Raw genomic sequence first — 19,654 nt, forward strand, 5'->3', positions numbered from 1 at the left:
GAGATGGGACCCCTGCAGCCTTTCCGTTTCTCTTTCCCCTCAAGATCGGAGACAAGAGCTGCTCCAGTCCCTCCAGCAGCAACACGCTGTCCAGCAGCGCCTCCAGCAGCAGCGACGACAAGCACTTCGGGTCTGGGGACCTGGCGGACGCCGAGCTGCTGGGCCTGACCTACGTGAAGGGTGCCTCCACCGACAGCGGCATCGACACGGCCCCCTGCATGCCCCCCGCGGCCCTGGGCCCCGGGCACCTGGCGGGCAGCAGGCCGATGATCCACAGTCGGGCCGAGCAGTGGGCGGACCCCGCCGACGTCTCGGGGCCTGAGGACGAGCAGGCGAAGATGTTCGCTGTCCACAGCTACGCGCCCGCCATGTCTGCCAGTGGTGCTGCTGCCGGCAGCATGGGCGACCTCAGCGAGATCTCGTCCCATTCCAGGTACGTGCCCACCAGCACCTGCCCATGCCACCTGGCTACCCCGTCACCTGCCTGGTGGGGCCGGGGCCTGACACGTAGGAAGAGTGTGCACAGGACGTCGGCCGTCACCTGTTTGCCCAGCTGTGTGACCTCAGAGGACGTGCTTGTCTGAAGTCTAATTGAGAAATTGGCACGTTAATAAGTCCCTTGTTTGTGATTTTATTTTCCTTTCTCTTTAAATTTGAGAGAAAGCTAAATAGATATTAATTGCTGTAGTCAGGCCACTTATCTCTATCCCAATGCCATCTGTCTTCTAGGAGAAAAGAAGTCTAGCTAAATTTAAAGGAGTGCTCTTGTAGATGTTTAATACGTAGTTATGAGTAGCTTTGAACTCCTGTGTGACATATGTCTGTGCAGGGATTTTCAAACCCCTTTGTGATTCCTGCCTTCACAGACTAGGCAGAGAAATGCACCGGTTCAGGTTTGGCTGTGGACTGCATACCAGCTGCCACGAGCATTGTCCCCCTTTTCCCCATGGCCTTCCTGACTCAGCACTGACTTACTTCCTACCTGCCTGTTCCCCAGAACCCTTCTAACGCTGGGGACAGTCTGATGAACCAATCATGGGGTGCCCGTCAGACACCCAGGGCCGTGGCAGGAGCGTTTCTCTGAATGGTGCTTAAGCAGAGGTCGCAGCGGAAGCCCTCCCATGCTTCTCAGCTCTTTCTTTCACGGAGGCCAAGGTCATTCCTCCCCCTGGACCTTCTCCCTGTCCTCACGCAGCCACAGCTAAGAGACAGGGACTTCACAGTCTCCGCGTGTGGCCGCGGTGGACAGACCAGCCGTAATCAGTGGGCAGGAGCCAGAGCAGCTGTGATCACGCGCAGCAAGCTCACGGGCACGTCGCTGCAGCTGTCTCCTCTTGATCGAGGCAAAAATGCTACCAAGGGCGTCATTTTCATTGTTGACATGATGTGATATGTTCATGCTTACTGGAAAAAGTTTTACGTGTAGGTTGTGGAAAATTCTTTTATGTGAAACGTGTGCTCTCACACACATGCTCACTGCTGCCCTTCTGCCTTCCTTTCCTGTCGATATCATCACGAGTGTCTTAGCATTTTTGTCATTCAAAGGCACTTCTGTACAAGTTAAAGAAAACTCCAGGCTAAGGTAGTGTTTTGGCTCCTGTAACTGAAAAGTCCAGAACTGTCAGAGGTCAGCAGTAGCTCAGGGTCCCTCCCTCCTTAGGCTCCACATGGCACCCCTGAAATCTTGGCAGTCCCCTCTCGGTTGGGAAAGGCTGTGTCACCTGCAGGCCTCCCATTCTCTGCTCCCCTGTCACAGGAAGAAAATGTGGCTCTGCTCTAGTTTCTGCTGAACCCCCTCCAAAAGAATGCGTCTCCTCTTATCTCCTTGGCCTTAACCACTGTGCTGGGGGTACCGTTGTTTAAGGCAGGGTCTGGGGATAATCCCACCAAACCAGGCAGATGAAGAACTGGGAAGAATGCTGCTTCCCCAGAAGAAAATGGGGGTGTTGTTTCACCAGGAGAAGGGGGAGCAGATACCAGAGAGGGGAGGAAGCAGAGGGAGCTTAGGATATAGGCACCATTTTTAAAATACACATTATCAGTTCTCTAATTATGTGACTTAGAACACGTTTAATCATAAACAAATAATACAGGTGTTATCAGTGACTTCAGTTACCTAAATTATTTCGGGGACAGTTGAAAATCAGCCACAGTATAAAAACCATCTTGGGGTTTTATGGCCTTCTCTTGTCTTGTTCAAAGTTTAGATTTGTAAAGCAGCTGACTGCATGATCCCTTGTCAGACAAATGTAATTTTGAATTAATATTAAGGAAAGTTTCTGTGGAAACTGCTCTCAGCACATTCATTTACAAATAGAGGTAGTAGATTTTCTTGAATACCTTAACCATTCATGAACCTAACAGTTTAGAATACTAGAAACTATTAATATATGGAAGTGCTAGATGGACTTTCTGATTTTACTTTTTTCCACCACTTGGAATTGAATGTGTGCACAACTGTTGTGGAAACGATAGATGTGCAGTGAATGGATCCCTTACCACCTGGCTGTCTTTTTCTTGCAATTCTTAGTTGATGGTGACTTTGGAGCCACATTGTAACTTATGTCCTAGGCTTTTGCTCAGTATGAAATTCAGTTATTACATTGAATCTTTTGAGTATTTTCTTCTGCCTGCCCCCCCTACCCCCTGTGCCACAGTGGTATAGGGAAAGTAGTTTTAAGTTTTTAAAAGATTTAAAATTGTTAAATATTCAAATATTTTGAAGTATTAAATATATTAATATTGTATATTTAAAATAAGATTTCAAATCTGTGAGTTGAGGTAGAAGGAATTTCACTCATATGAGTGAGTACAAGGGACCAACCTATCAAAGTTCTACTGAGATTCTACAAACTCTGTGACTCCAGGGCCAGACTGGGGCGTGTGTGTCCATGATGGTGGCTGCCATCAGCCCCATACTTTCCTCTTCTGTTTCAGTCCGGCCTGGCATGTGTCCACGCGTTGCTGAGGCCCGCTGCCCCCAGTCTAGGTGGTGACTGGAGACGAACAGAGTAAAGTCTTACGGGGGCTGACACGCATGCTGCCCACCCAGGCCCACGCGCTGTATTCCCGTCCCGTATTTGAGTTTCTTCTCAGCACTCACTAGCTGAAATATTTGTGTTTATTGTGTATCTGCCCCCACAAGAATGTGCTTATTGCTGGTTCCCTTCACTGGAGTGTCAGTGTTTTGTGATTTGAGGCTGAAAGTTTCGGCCCATCTTGCGCACTCTGTGTCCACACACTTGGTGCAGGTCCTTGCCCTTGGTCCTCGTGGAATGAATACCCATTGAAAGAAGGAGCGTGGTGAATGCTTAGTTATTGAGCCAGTAAGCTGGTGCCGGGACAGCCTGGGGAAGTAGGAGGCCCTGGGCTCAGCTATTCCCAGTTCACAGATCAATATACGGCATCCTCTTAATATGCTAATTCTGCTTTCCCAACACCCACCAGCTCCTCCAGCCCCAACACACACACACACACACACACACATACACACACACGTTTACTTCCCAACAGCCATCCAGGAAGAAAGCAAGTGCAAAAATGTCTATATAGTAGGATTCCAGGATTATACTGAGGGAGCGGGGGGCAGAGGGAGACAGAGGGGAGACAGCGGGCTTAAAGCTCTTTCAGACAACCCACAGTGGCGCGCAGACAGACGGTGGGGTGCGGGTGTGCGCAGGTCAGCCATTAAGCATGACAAGCGTGTATCTCGCCTACTTTTTTCCACTGCTCCGTTCTTTTAATTCAAAAAACCCATGTTTTCTTGCTGCGAGGGCAGGACACTTAGATAAGAGCTCAGAATACAAAGCGGTATTCATATTAGCCTAGCCAAGGTTTTGCAAAGTGAAATAAATCAACTGCAAAAAAAAAAGAAAGAAATCTGTGTTCAGGCTCTTCCTGCAAATGGCTCATGTGATTATCTGTTATTTATCATTATCCGTGTCATCATACCCTTCTCTTAGCACAAATGATTGGCAGTGAAACTCTGAAATAAGAACGTTCATCTGGAAGGAAAGAATTCATGAAAAGCGTGTTGCCAACATCTAGAATGTTTACCAACTTTGGAGAAAACTTGAATAATGATGTTACTGCTGCTAAACGCCGGTTTTTGCCGTATGCTCATCAAATGGGTTCAGTACATTGGTCTTTAGAGTTTTAACTTTAAAATATTTTACTTTAAAATATTTTAATGAAGTCTGAGTTAGAAAAATACCTTTGATAAAACAAGTGGAAGAACACCTAGGGTTTGTGACATCCTGTATTATTCTGAGCACATTCTCCAGAAAGGTTCGATTCGGTCGTTCCAGGGAGGAGCTGGAGCAGCCTACGGAGCACACTGACTGTGCCAGCTTTGGGGTTCCCTGACTTTAACTACAAAACTTCTCGGGGATAAAGCCGTAAAATGCACGATGCCCATGGTAGCTAACGGCAGCGCCGTCATTCACTGGTCCCCGTGGGGGAACTTAAGCCACAAGCATTCCGGCGACAATCGAGCCATTAGAATATGGACCGTATATTAGTCTGATAGTGTCGCTGGTGCCTGCATTCCTGAGTGTGACAGTCACATGGTCACTATGTGGGAGGATGTCCTTATTTGTAGGACACGTGCACTGAAATCTCGGAGTATGATGTCATAGGTTTGCCCTAGTTCTCCGTGGTTCAGAGGCATCTCCTCCGGAGGAGGAGAAATGCCGGTGTAACCAGGTAACAACACTAAGTGAATGGAGACGAAGGGGACATGGAGATACTCTGCTGTTCTTACGCCTTTTCCATACATCTGAAGCTTCTCAAACTAGGAAGCTTAGGGAAGAAATACAGACCTTCGGAGCGCATTGCCTACACATGGAGTTTTCATGTTCGGAGTTTGCTAGCTGGTGTGCGCCCGGGAAATGATCCGTGAGCTCCCTCTCAGTCTGCTTACGCCTTGCTTATTCCTTGGGTTGCTTTGGACGTGGGAAGGCAGTAAACGCCCTCCCCCAGAGCCCACGGCCTAGAGCCCAAAGAAGGCTCGGATTCCGCGCAGGAAGGACCTACCCCAGCTCCTGAGCTACTTCCTGGGAGCACGTGAGGAGCTGTTTGTTTCATTGTAATTCCTCAAACACCACAGTGACTCCAACGGGTGAAGACTCCGAAATGGGCTGGTTTATTTTGTTTCCTTATTTCCTTTTGAACCTCCTTAAAAAGCCCAGCCTAATACCATTCTTAATTTTAGACTTTTTTTTTTACTTCCTCCATTGATTGGTACTTGCTTTATATAATACATAGGTTTTTCAGTAACGGTAAGTGCTAATCAGAGGTTTCAGAATAAGATTGTCTTTCCTCAGACCAGGGAGCTTGGCACCTCAGGAATCCTGTGGAAAACTCTTTCAATGTCAAGGACTCCTGCTCATGAATAATTCCTTCACGCATCACTTTTCAGAAATTAACTACATTTATATAATGCTTACCTGTGCTGGGCACTAGTCTGCGTGTTTCACTAATATTAACTCAGATAATCTTCAAAGCAGCCCCTTGAGTTAGACACTGTTAAATTCCCACGTTACAGATGGGAAACTGAGGTTAAGGCGCTTGCCCGGGGTCTCCCACTGCTGAGTGACGGCGCCGCCATTGCGACCCCGGAGTCCGGCTCCAGAGCCCTGGAAGCGCACCTGTGTCAGGACTTACGAAAGGGAAGCCTGCCTGCTTTTCTGAACTCTGACAACTGCAGTTTAAACATTTAGGAATTTTCGTATTTGTAAAGTAATCCCTGATCTCTGTTTTTGCCCATTTTTCATAAAACATTATATTGTTGATCTTCCTGGATTAAAAAAATATCTTTTTAGGCTTTTATATTTCTAGAGGTAGTCATACAGTCAGTGGCGGAGTCCTTCTGGCCTTGGCTTAAGCACTGACTTTTAAAAAACTTTTTGTTGTTTTTAGGGATTTTGTCTTTCAAATGTTATTTTGTTGCTGTCATATCACCTGATAAAACAGGGTCAGCCGTGTCACTTCCCCAGACTGAGAACTGCCATTGCTGGGGCACCCCTTCTCTCCTCCTTCTCACCACCCTGGCTTTTGTGAGATCATCCCCTTGCTTCTTCTTGGTCTCATGACGGGTGTATATGTTCCCGAAAACATGGTGATCAGCTTTGCCTGTTGTTTAGCTTTATCACACAATGGAATCGCGCTCCGCGTATTCTCTGAGGCTTGCTGCTTTCTCAGCCTTATGTCTGTGAGATCCACCAGTTGTCGTCCGCAGCCTTGGCTCATTCATCCGTGGGGCATGCATGGATTCATCTGTGTTTGCTAAGGGACCCTCCTTCCACTACTGGTGACTCTGGCTGCCAGCACTGGGCAACTGTTAAGCTCGGTGCTCCTGTCATCGCCGCTGGCCGTTTCCCGTGGTGCAAGTGCCGGGGTTATGTCAGGGGCACTGAGGAGCAGAACGGCTAGGTCCAGTGCTAAAGGTGCTAAAGGTGCACGCTTTATAGGTAACACCCAGCCCACTTTCCTGAGTGTTTACAGACTTTGCCCCCACACCAGCAGTGCTGGGTCCCCAGTGCTCCAAGTTATGGCCAACTCTAAGCCTTCTTTATCAGGCGTCCCCATTTTTGCCCGTCTCATCAGTGTGTTGTCATGTTCTGTTAGGGTCTGCACTGGCCTTACCCTGGGGACAGGCGGGGTGAGCCCCTTCTCTTACATTTATTCACCCTTTGAGTTTCCTCGCTTCAGAAGCATCCATTTAAATATGGTGCCCATCTTTCTGTTAGGTTTCCCCTGACGTGTGTGTAGCATCCTTCTGGCCCGCACGTGAGCACCCTGCGCCCACAGAATCCGAGGCGTATAACCCGGCACGTGTAGAAAGATGGCCGTCTCGGCCTCGCTCCGCTGGATTGTGCTCATGGAGCAGGACGGGAGCAAAGCATTGTGCTGTGAATGTGGCACCAGGCTGGCCCTGCTAAACCTGCTTGTACTGCAGCTTTTGTCTGTTTTCTCCTCAGCGGATCACACCATTCAGGGAGCCCTTCGCCTCACTGTTCCAAAACTGCTGGCTCTCTGGACTCTTCCAAAGTCTACATCGTGTCTCAGAGCAGTGGCCCACAGGTCCCCGGGTCCCTGTCCAAGCCCTACCACCGACAAGGGGCAGTGAACAAATACATCATCGGCTGGAAGAAGTCAGAAGGTAGCCCACCGCCTGAGGAGCCCGGAGTGACTGAATGCCAGGGGTAAGGCTGCCGGTGGGCCGGATCTGGGCGCCTGCACAGCTCGGGAATGACTAAGCAGTTGTATTTCCCCCAAACAGAATATAGTTTCTAAAGGAGAGTGATTTGGAAACATCTTTGTAAAACTCTTTAAATGTTGACATTTATATTTCTCTTTAACAATCTTCTCTTGCCTTGATTTTTGCATCTAAAATTAAATCTCTATTCTTTGTCTTATATTCAAAAAGCTGCCTACATAGAAAACCTATGGTAATGTTGATGGTGTGAGTCTAGAGTCTGAATAAACAAGTTCAAGGACAGTTTGAATTCCCAGAGTCCGTGTGCATTTCTTCAAGTTGCTGTGTTAAGTGACATCAGAAAAGAAAAAGCATCTTTCCCAATTTCAACATGGCTGTAATTTCCTTCCCTTTCAGTTGTTAGGTCTTGTGGAGGCAAGTAGGGGGTGGTGTTCTGGATCTCTTTGAAAAAGAAAAGAGAAAAAATACTGATAACTTATTACATGTGTGAAAACTCTGCTGCCATCTCTTTGAAGAGACAAGTAAAGCAATTGTGTTTCAAGATTGCAAAGCAGGGCAGCTCAAACCTATTTAGCTGTTGGTTTGCTTATTTTTTAAAGGATAGCATTAAAAACAAAATTCAACGTGCACTGAATTTCGAAGCCTTTGTGTTTTGCTGTGTCTGCACATTCTGACAGTGTCACCAGGCGTGGGGCTGCACACCCGGGGGTGACAGTGACTTTCAGGTAGCTCTTCTAGGTTTTATGTTTGGTGAATGAACTAGTATCACTTTTGTCCCTGAAAAACAATCTCACCTGGTAAATACCAATTCTAAATTAAAAATGATTTTAGGTCTAATACTGAACATGGAATCTTTTTGTTAAAAAAACCCATCACGTCAATAATTGCAAATGAGTTATTTAGCAAATAATTTTATAATGATAACTAGGCTTTTTATCATAAATGCAAATGTTCTCATGATAATGTTGGTATTTCTGTCTAATAGAGTCTTCTGTGTGTTTCACAGAAATTCATCCAAAGAATTAAGTCCTATGAAATGTTTGTAAAAGCATTTTGCACATTGGTGTAAGCACCATGTTTCTGCCAAGGGGTCTCTTGGAAAGTCAGGAAAAGGAAAAGAAGCCCATGGGGACATTTTTCACTCAAGAGCCCCCCCAGAGTATGTGCATTTTAACACACTGGTTTGATGATACCGCTTTTCAGAAAAGGAGAGGCAGCGTCAGGAATATTGTAAGGGGAGAGTTTGCATTTCTGGGTGTCAGTCTTGTGTCCCCTCGTCACAGGGGGTTCATGCTGGGATTGGAAGCCAGGCCTCAGGCCAGCTCTCTTGGCTGTGTTGGGCTCAGCCTGGCAGGTACAGCAGGCACCCCAGGCCTTTTCCAGCCAAGTAAAGTGCTTCTAAATAAGGAAACACTATTTCACGTGGGAGAGATAAATAAGTAAGGACTGCAGTCGCTCAAGACTGCACCAACTATATTTGATATTTTGTCAAAACAGTTTTACCAAATCACTGAAAAATTTGCTTAGAAAAAGATCAGCCGAGTGTAGGGTGTTTGTACCACTCAGACTTAGAGAACTAACATCTCATTGATTTCATAAAATAGAAAAGCAGTCGTGCCCTCCAGAGTGTCCCATACTCTGAAATTGCCCGTTATTTTTTAAATTATGTTGCAGAGCCCTCGGTGATTGTTTTTGCTAATAATATAACTGTATGTTTTCAAATGCAGCAGCTAACAAGATTGCACTTTCATGACTTGTTACGTAGCCCTGAGGGGGTGCCTGGGTGTGGTGCAGGGGTCGGTCTGATTTTCTCCTCAGTCGTTCTCACCATCCAGGAAACCCTTCAACTCACGGTTCCAAAACTAAGTGGGTCTCTTGACACATCCCTCAGTCGTGGGCAACACCGTGCTCTGTTTGCCCCATGAGAAATGACACGGGGCACCAGAGGTGTAGAGCTAATGAGGGTACGGGCCCCATTTCAGGAACACCAGGTCTGAGGCAGGAGACGAGGCGTAGAAGTTACTCGTTGCAGTGTTCCACAAGCAGTTCACAGGTAGAAACTTACCGCACAGATTACACGGGCATCGACTGTAAGAGAAGAAGGCCAGTGTGTAGTGGCCTATTTCCTAATTTGTCCTCTTGAAATCGCCCCTCCTTCAGTATTCTCTGTGTAAGTGGTTTTCTTGTCTAATTGGTCATCACCTGACATTTCCCATCGCCATCCCCCAGTATCACTAACCCTCCCTCCGTAGTGACCGTCACCTCGTCCCCCATCTGTGACCTCAGCCCCGCCACCCCAGGTCCTGCCATCTGGGTGCAGGCTGCCACGTGACACCCTGCCAGTCTTCCTTGCTCCAGCCTTCCATCCACCTTCCACATCAGACCCATAATGGGTTCTCCTAACCAGTGTTCAGAGCTTGCTTGCTTCTCTCTTTGTAATCTTTCTAAACTTTAAATTCTTCAGGGCACCAGCTTAGCACAGCATAACTCACCCTCCCGATTTGTCCCATGCCTGCTTCCCAGCCCCCTGTCCTCCATCCCAACCCCGACACTTCTAGGAGCTCTACCTGTACTGCCCCAGGTGAGCAGTTCTGTGTCAGGCCTCTGTGCCTCCATTCATGCAGTTCCCGCTACCTGAATGCCCTTTCCAAGTTTCTGAGGCCTCCACCCTCCCGAGCTGGCCTCTCTCTGCTCCTGCAGCCCAGCTCTGTGACCTCCCGCCCCTACACACCCCCAGCCCAGGACCTCGGGGAGCACTTGCCCTGCTCACCTCCGTTCCTGGTGACAGCCCCAGAGGAGACCCTTGGAGCGTATTGATTGACACATCCTTTGGCAGGTTTAAAATTACTAATTTAGCAGAAAGGGCTGGTGATTTTTATTCAAACACATAGAATAGCACATTTTCCTAATAATTACAGCTGACCCTTGAACAACATGGGTTTGAACTGCGCAGGTTCAAACTTACACGCACATTTTTTTCACCTTTTAAACAGATGACATAAACTTACAGTATTGATAAATACACACAGTACTGTAAACGTACGTACTCTTCCTGATGATTTCTTTGGTAACATTTTCTTTTCTCTAGCTGACTTTATTATAAGAATACAGTAAATAATACCTATAATATACAAATTATGTGTTAATCCACAGTTTCTGTGATCGGTAAGGCTTCCGGTCAGCAGCAGGCTGTTAGTAGTTAACTTTGGGGGAGTGAAAGTTATACATGGGTTTTCAGCTGTGCCGGGGGTGAGCACCCCTATACCCCACGTTGTTCAGGGGTCAGTTGTAGAGGTGCTTGATTTTTATCCATGCAGTTATTGCTGGGCGTTGGGGTTTTTTCCCTTCTTTCCCGTGGCACATACCATGTTTTCCCGAAAATAAGACCACATCTTATATTAATTTTTGCTCCAAAAGACGCATTAGGGCATATTTTCAGGGGATGTCTTACGTTTTCATGTACAACAATCTACATTTACTCAAATACAGTCATGTCATCTTCTTCTGGGACATCGTCATAATGTACTAAATGCGTCCATCTGGCTGACGATCCTAACTGGGGCGTATTTGCGGGGTAGGTCTTATTTTCAGGGTAACACGGTAGGAGTTCCTGAGTACCTCCCACCCCCACTCTCAGATCAGAAGCTGGGTGCTGCTCAGAGACACTTTTCATCAAATCTCGATTGTTCTTTCCCTGTGGCTTTTGTGTAAAGCCCACCAGGGTCGTGGGTTCTTCTTGAGTCCCCATTTTCATGTCATGCCATCCCACAAGCCAACCAAATCTTTAGTCATGTTTTAAACGTCTTTAAAAGCTGCTTTCACAGCCCCTGTTGGTTCGTGTTGTCATGTTGCTGGTGCTTCCAGAACCGAGACCCGGCCCAGGAGCAAACAAAAGCCATAGAGAGTTCCGGAGAAATCATTGTTAATTTTGAGCATGTCTGTGTGCTTCCTGATGCTGATCATTCCCTAGTGAGCTGTCACACTGTGACAAGATGGCCCTGCTTTTGAACTAGAATCATCTCAGTGGCACACAGCGTCATGCAGGTCACCCTCTGTTGCCTGCTGCCCTGGGCTATGGATTCCTAGAGTCTTAGGTTTCAGGTCATGTGCTAAAGACCATTCACCTCCACTAACAATACTGCCAGGACAACCACTGATAATTCACTGTGTCTTCAGGAACGTTCGGTTGCTCAGATTGTATTTCCAGAGGAAAACTTTTAGAAACGACTGCCCAGTTTTCTCCGTGGAAAAGAGCTGAAAACAACAATTCAGCTAGACAGTCTTTTGTTGTCCATAAATCCATTTTTATATACTGATAATTCAGGGAGACAGCTGCTTTATTTATCCAAACAGCTTTGCGAAATTGCTGGTAATAAAACATGCTTGGCACATGCCCGAATTGATTATTGTTAAACTCTAGGCTCTCTCGGGGGTCTCTCTCTGTGATGCCTGCGTGAGACCCAGGGTGCGGTGGGCTGTCCGGCCACAAGAGAAAGGTTCTCTCATTTCTGAGCAGCACAGGGGTTCCCTCAAAGGACATAAGATACTCTCTGATGAATTATTGCAATTGTGTTTTCTGACACAGAATAGGAATGGACAGGCACAGCCTTCTTTTAAAAGCTGGCTCTATTTTTTTCTCATCCGGCGCTTTGGGGATCTGATTTGTTTCTGAATTATTCAGAAATCTAACAGTTGTGACAGTTGAGCTCATGTCACAAATAGACATGGAGGTCTGGGGCAAATGTCACAAAAGTGAACTGACTTAACAGTTAAGAATTGTGCTTATGTGTATGTGGTTGTTGAAACCGGTTATGGGATTTGAATTCTTAACGCTGCAGGCACTTGACACACAGGCTGACCACTGCTTCTAATCCCCCTTCTGGTGTGTTCCCACAGGCTGTACAGTGAGATGGATCTCATGTCCACAGCAACTCAGCATCAGACGGTGGTGGGAGACCCAGTCTCAGAAACTCAACATGTCCTGTCAAAAGAAGACTTTGTGAAATTGATGCTTCCTGACAGCCCCTTAGTGGAGGAGGGGAGAAGAAAGGTTAGCAGCTTTTGGGGTCTTTGAAGCTTCTAGAAACACTAAAGGAAAGTCTAAAGGGACTTGAGGGTTCCCAGAATACTCCAGTCTGTGTTATCTGGCGATCCCACCAACAGCTCTGCACACGGCTGGCCATTTTCAGTGTTTATTCTACCCAGAAGCAAAGCGAGCCTAGGAGAGGCTAGGAAGGGCAGCTTTGCAGCATGGATAGAGGGAGCTAGAGTCTGGCTGGCCTGGCCTCAAGGCCCAGTTCCAACAACAAGCATCTATGTGACTTTGTACCTTGTCTGTAAAAAGGAGACAGCTAATCAGTGAACTGCAGGGTTGTAGCCAAGATAAGAAACAACACGGGCAGAGCCTCATATGGTGCCTGGACCTAACAGGTGATTGGAAGCAGAAGCTATTAAGAGTCACACCACCCAACTTTTGCTCCAGAACTCCACCCTCTGCTCCAAGCTGTCCCTCTCAGATGTAATCCTGTCCCAGAAGTGGGCAGGAGTTAGATATTATACTGCCTGCCGGGCATCTTGCATAGGCTGGAACTTGGACTGTGCCGTGTAAAACTAGGCAGCGATCACAAGGAAAGGCCCTGTGTTAGTCTCACCAGCCACCCTCGTGTTCAAGACCCCTGGCTACTGTTAGGTCACTTACTGTTCTTACCAGCTTAGTGTCATTATTATTACAGTCTCTTAAACCACTCTGTTAAATAATTGAAAGTATTAAAAGGGACTTACAGGTAATTTAGCGCAGTCTCCTCTTTTTGCAAATAACTGAGGCCCCAAATGCTGAAATGTGAAGTTCACATAAATATTTGGTGGAATCCAGATCTTCTTGCTTCTTATCCAGCGCTCTCTCGTCCAAATTTAAAACGAGGAATAATATATCCGGCCTTACCCTATGGACTGTGATTGGACGAGCACCAAGTCCCGTGTGTCTGCCTTCCCTGTACTACAACAGCCCTGCAGTTGGCCTGCGTTGGATGTAGAATAGGCTGTAATGCAGCACTGCCTCAGAGCTTCACTCTGATCTGCTTGTCACCTTTTGTAAAGCACCTGCAGGTCCTGCGAAGAGGGGATCCCAGAAGGACTCTGTTTTTAACTTGTACGGAGTCCTGTGCCACGCGTAGAAGCGTGGATGCAGACTTGTACACAGGGCAAGTACAAGCACAAGCAGCTTTTCTTTTCATCGGAATGGACTTCTCCCTGACAGTCTGTGGGTTTTCTTTTTTCCTTCTAAGACCAGCCGCCTACTTTCCATAGTATAAGTTTAACTTTGTAATCCCACACATTGCAGTTCTCATTCATCAGTTGAACAGACTTGACAGAATGGAAAGAACATATACAATAGAAATATTTTTAGCTGTCTCGCTACATTCACAAATGTAAATAGCCAGTTCTATATTTGTTTGATGCAAACATTCTGGCTTTTACGATTGTTTATATAAAAGGAATGTGGCTCAGTGTGCAGAAGTAGTTGGAAATTCACATTTTATTTCATCTTTCTTGAGTACTTGACTACTTGCTGCTTTAGTAAGACTTTTCCTTACCCCTATGTGTGATTTAATACACAATAATTTTACTGGTGCCTTTAAATATGCCTTTATGACCAATTATTAGAATTAAAGTGAGTGGTACTTGAAAGTAGACAGTAATATTTTACTGATCTAATTTTTCTTGAACCTGTTTGCATGGCCTAGAAAGCCACAGTGTTCAGAAGAGTTTTATTACTTAGATTAGATTGAACCTCCTATGCAATTGGCTGGTACAGAAATTGCCTAATATTAAAATGTAGTCATTTCAAATTAAAATCAAGCCAGGACTATGTGTGGTTTTGAATAACTGCCGCCTGAAATGGCAACCGTCTGTATTTCCAGGAGATTCCACTGCTGTAAGGTTATGGAGGTTCCATTTAACATTTCAGAATTCATAAAGCTCTGCACATCTAATTCCGTGATAATATTTCACAGAATGTCACGGGAGGAAATCATTCAAGTCCGTTAAGGGCACCTTTGCCTAGGTGACCTAGGTGACGCATGCGTGGGGTAGCGTGCCTGAGCCAGCCCCACCTGCCTGGGGGAAACTCCAGCCAGATCCCAGAGCTGTGTGAGCCCACCGGCTTCAGTCGAGTAAACGCCATGCTTTCAGCCTTTAAGTCTGTTTTCCCCTCCCCTCTCCACGTTTAAACCCCTAGTTTTCGTTTTACGGGAACCTGTCCCCACGCCGCTCGCTGTGTCGCACCCTCTCGGACGAGAGTATATGCAGCCATCGCAGGGGCTCCTCCTTCGGCAGTTCCCGAAGTTCGGTTCTGGACCAGGCCCTGCCCGGCGCCGTGCTGTTCAGCACCACGCCGCCCTACCGCAGCGCGCGGCCCCCGCGCACCCACGCGCCCAGCCTCGGCAGCCTGCGAAGTAAGTGGGGACAGGGCGCCCCCCTGCGGGGCTGGGGGGCTGGATCCTGCCTGCCGCCCTTCTCCTTGTCTCCTGCGGAGCTTTGGGGGGGTTCACTTATCTTTAAAATATATACCATTTGGTGGTGTGTGTTCTTTTCTTTCTTTTTTTAATATGATTAAAGCCCTAGAGTGGATATTTTTTAGAAGTTAAGCAATACTACCAATTTTGAAGAAAATTGGAAAACCTATATGAAACACTTTTATCAAGTAAAATAGTGAACTTTATACCATATCTCAGCTATTCCATCCATAAATAAAAAAAATGTCTAAAACCTGATTTCATAAAGGAAAACCTGGTGCCGGGGCAGGGTAGATTTTTCTCGTGGGCAGGGAGCAACAAGAAAAGTTTGGCTTTCTCGCCTTCTGTTTCTTCTTGAGTTCAACTTCTGGCCACGTGCAAGGTGGCTAATGGGTCAGGAGATGGCGTGGGGACCAGGCTTCCCCCTGGGCGGGGTGTCCTGTGCTCGTCACTTGTTCTCTGTGTCCCATTTACTCCAACGTATGGGTCACCGGTTGACTAGATACTTTCTAGATGATAGTTCTTAACATCCTGAAATCTCTAATTTTTATGTAATGTCAGTACCTCGTTCAAGTGTCAATGTTTAAAGATGATTTTTTACATTAGATTTATTTCCTTTTTTCATAGTTAATTTCTGTTGTATAGAAAGAATGGGGATTTGATCAGAAGTGTATTCATTGTCAGGTTTTTTTTAACTTCCACCATGGACAGTGTTATCTTTAAAAACCAATTTAAACTTCATAATACACATAGACATCCTGGGCTAAATGAAATAACAGTTCTAATAATGTTTCTAATGATTAACATAATCGGAAATGACCCTTATCTCATAAAATTCTTAATCTATTTCTTTAAGTAGCATAATACCCTGCCTATTATAAAGGGTCCATTTGCTTCCATTGAAGAAACCTTTGAACTCCTTCATAACTGTATGACAGGTCAGACAGACATATTCGAATACCCTAATATCAATGTTGTTACTTTTTATTGTAAATAGGTGGCTTTAATGTCCTCTTAAAAGCTTTTGTAAAACCAATAAAACTAGGGTTTTGCAAATGTTATTTTTTGCATTTAAAATGTGACGTGAAATCTATGGCACATGTAGTAATGTAGCTCTTACATTCTACCCCTCACTTGCTTCCATGTGAAAAATATGTATCTTTTTTTTCTAGCTTCACTTATCTTTAAAGAAACTATTTTTAGAGCAGTTTTAGGTTCACAGCCAAATTTAGCAGAAAGCATAGAGAGGTCCCATGTACCCCCAGCCCCACACACACAGCCTCCCCCACTGTTGACATTTCTCACCAAAGTGGTGCATGTGTTAGAATCCGTGACCTACACTGAGAGAGCGTTGTCACTCAAAGTCCAGTTGTCGTGAGAGTCACTGTTGATAGTGTACATTCTGTGGTCTAGACAAATGTCTAATGACTTGTATCCACCATGACAGTGTCACACAGAATAGTCCCACTGCCCTAAAAGTCCTCTGAGCTCCACCTGGTCACCCCTCCCTCCTGCCTTCCCCCTGCAACCACTGCTGTTTTTGCTGTGTCTATTTTTTTTGCCTTTTCTAGAATGTCATCTAGTTGGAATCAAACAGATGTAGCTTTTTCTGACTAGCTTCTTTCAACAAGTATTTAATGCTCATTTCTTTTTAGTGCTGAATAATATTCCATTGTCTGGATGGGCCACAGTTTATTAATCCATGCCCACTGAGGGGCTGTGTCCTCGTTAGTTTGTTCGCAATATGAAGACACAGCTGGAAACAGGCAGGATGCGCTGTGACATCACTTTCCAGGCTGAAACTGTCTCACTCATCTTCACTGTTCATTTCTCTAGGAAAAGCAGTAAGCATGGCCCTTCCAGTTCACTGTTTCTAATGAAACCTTCTTACTTGGCAATGTGACTTTTCCGATTTCTATACTTTACAAATGACTCAGAAAAAATTCTCCAGGATTCATGGGCAAATGAAAAAATGTATATCAAGGAGCCGGAAGTCATTTGTATTGCTGTGTCTTCCCTCCACAACTTCTGGTTCCCTCTCCCCTGCCCAGGAGGTTTCAGCCTCTGGAGGGTCTCGGATTCCCACACTCACTTGTGCGGCTCCAACTCTTGCACATACTCAAGACGGACGTGAGCCGTGCTTCGCTTTCATAGTTCCTGGCCATCCAGCGGAGCCCCTGTGAGGACATAGCGCTCTGACAGTAGTGGGCAGCCTGAACCTGGAACCCGCAGGCTGAAATGTGAGTGCTGAGGCCTCGCAGGTGTGTGTGGGCGACACACGAGCATCCCAGGTTACCCGGATGTTTCTCTCTGCTGCTCAGAGACTTCGCGGAGTGTTAAAACTAGGAGTGAGGGTTGGTTCTGTCGAATCTTCTCACACTGGACGGCTGAGTAGCTGCAGAAATAGATCCAGGCAAAACTCAGAAGGCTCTTTTCAACATGAAAACTCGAGCATTCCTAGGAAGCATGTGATGTTCAAACACAGAACCCTCCCCTGGGAGACACTCACAGGACTTATGCCCAGTGGAGAAAGGCTAGTGTGAGGGAGGGTGACGAGTCCATCTCGTCACACAGACCTCATCGCTGTACCTTTTCTGCTGTAATTATTAGGTCACAGGCTTCTGGTTCGGGTGCCTTAGCTTCTAAATGTCCCAAATATGAACCTCTCGGAATCTTTCTCCATGTGAGATCAACATCTTAATCCAACCTTGTGAGACAGATATGTGACCAACCCATTGTGGCTGGGCTTTGTGTCATGATTCATAGTATTTCCTGTGAAGTCACTGAAATCTGCTATATGTTTACGTCTCCACCTGGGAGGTATGAACATGTGGCTCAGTGGAACAAGTGAGCGTGATTCCAAAATGGCTCTTCATGGCCTTCAGGACCTGCATTTGCTTCCATTATTGCCAGAGGTGAGAATAAAACTTCTTCAGTGGCTCAGGGAGAAAAAGAAATGGGGAGTGGCCATGTGGACACAGAGTTCACAGAGCAGCTAACCAGTGATACTGAAAAGCATTCATGGTGTCCTTTCCATTTTTGACCTGGATACCTGGCTTCAGCCCCAAGCACTGGCAGGTTCCGATCACACGTTTAGAGAGAATTCCTGATTCTGTTCTGTAGAACGGGGATCAAAACTCTCCCAGGAATGGTGGAAATCTTCCTGTGAGGCTGGACTAATGAGAGCGCTTATGTTTTGGATGATAAACACAGTATTAGCTCTTACGTGTCCCCAAGTCCTACAGTTCAGACCTGTGCGCCTCACAAAGGATGCCCCTTGAAATTAAAAACAGGAGGGTGGAGTTTTAGAATAAATAAATCAGTCTTCTCCTTATAATGTGGCGCTCACACTGGATGCTGCAAACCCCAGGTGTGACTGGTGTGTGTGCAGGTGATAAGAGCTGCTAACCAGCAGAGCGTGACCCTTGCTTGCTACGGTCGGCTTTACAGAAGGTATGCATGGGCCATCAGAGGCAGGGTTTTGATGGATTCCATTCTCTTAATGTTCTCAATATCCTCTGAATAAATGTCCAGAGTTTTCTGGAGAGTAATTGTGAAACCTCAGGTATCTAACCCAGGAAATGCTATCAGGTAGGCTCCTCACCTTTGTGATAACAGCCAACTCAGGGTCCATGAAGGTGGTAATGTGATTCCAGGTGTGGGACAAACGAACAGGAAACCACGAGACCAGGTCCTGGGCCTGAGGGCAGGACATGAGCCGCTTCTCAGAACCCACGAGCCACTTGTTTTCTGAATTGGCCACACAAGCAGCGTGGGCTCCTGAGGTAACAGTGACTTGGGGAGAGCTGCTTTTGAAATAAAATAACAGGCTTTGTACCTAAGACAGGTGGTGCCTTTGCTTCCCCACCTGTCAACTCAGGAAACAGTCTAGGTACGGCTGCCATGCTATGCACCGCGGTGCCCCGGGAGAGCTTGGTGTGCGGACCTCACCGAAACCCCACCAGACCAGCAGCATTAGGGTTCACCTGCTATGGACTGGGCTCGTCCAGGGCAGAACCCGTGACTTATTCTACCCCCAGTGCAAATATTGTACCTGGTGGGATCCGGAAGATAGTAGGTGCTTATAAACATCTCCTCGGTGATGGCAGTAATGATACCTGATGTCAGCTAACGGTATGAAGGATTTTTGGTGGTTTGGGACCTCAGACAAAGAAAGAGAGATGGTCATTTTTTTTCACTTACATGGTTTTCTAAGCCGTGGGGGGAGTTTTAGGTGCTTTTCATTTGGATAATTCCGAGAGGATGTAGGCAGCTCTTCCTGCTTTAAGGTGGTTGTCATGGACACTAGAACCCTTCCACTTCCTGAAAGACTTTCTCGTGGAACTCTGCTCCTCGTCATTCCCGTCTCGGCGACTGTTATCCCCTCAGACGGGCCTTCCGCAAGCATGCCATCAGCCTCCTCAGTCACATCAGCCTGTTTTCTTTTCTTCGTGTTTACTTGTTTAGTGTCTCTTTCCCCGTCACTTGTAACATAAGCTTCGTGCGGAATGGGCCTTGTCTCTCTTATCCATCGCTGTTCCCCATCACGAGGCATGCGGTAGTCATTTCATAACTACGCCACAGGTAGACGGGGAGTGGGTGGCGCTGCAGATAAGCTCGAGAGGGATGGACTCTTGTAATCTTCGCATCGTCTTTGCCAGCTCCATGGTATCAAATGAACACGGAAGTCCCATTCACAGTTGGGGGAGAGGGAAAAAGAGTTTGTAATAAAGAAGAAATGTCAGAAACTCTCCCCCTTTTGCTCCTCGTTCCCCATAAACGTTGGAGGAAGTCAGAAGGATGCCCGGAGCTTGTGACCCTTACCACCCAGTGAGATCTTCCCAGATCCCACAGCAGAGGGCCGCGTTGCGTGTGGTCTGTGTGAGCTGGTGCAAGGCCGCGAGCGAGACCTGTGGAGCAG

The 19,654-nt window shown here is 46.6% G+C and overlaps 1 protein-coding gene across 5 annotated transcripts in view; it reads left to right on the forward strand.

Moving 5' to 3' along the window:
• Window positions 1-19,654, forward strand: part of SIPA1L2 (signal induced proliferation associated 1 like 2) — a 200,769-nt gene that overhangs the window by 162,625 nt on the left and 18,490 nt on the right. For all 5 annotated transcript variants that reach the window (XM_033099637.1, XM_033099641.1, XM_033099640.1 and 2 more), the window contains 4 exons: window positions 45-433; window positions 6,981-7,205; window positions 12,116-12,269; window positions 14,457-14,673. In XM_033099637.1, the coding sequence (XP_032955528.1) occupies window positions 45-433; window positions 6,981-7,205; window positions 12,116-12,269; window positions 14,457-14,673 (985 nt within the window). The remainder of the gene's footprint in view (window positions 1-44; window positions 434-6,980; window positions 7,206-12,115; window positions 12,270-14,456; window positions 14,674-19,654) is intronic.

This window comes from Rhinolophus ferrumequinum, chromosome 27 (genome assembly GCF_004115265.2).
Source record: "Rhinolophus ferrumequinum isolate MPI-CBG mRhiFer1 chromosome 27, mRhiFer1_v1.p, whole genome shotgun sequence".
Taxonomy (NCBI): Eukaryota; Metazoa; Chordata; class Mammalia; order Chiroptera; family Rhinolophidae; genus Rhinolophus; species Rhinolophus ferrumequinum.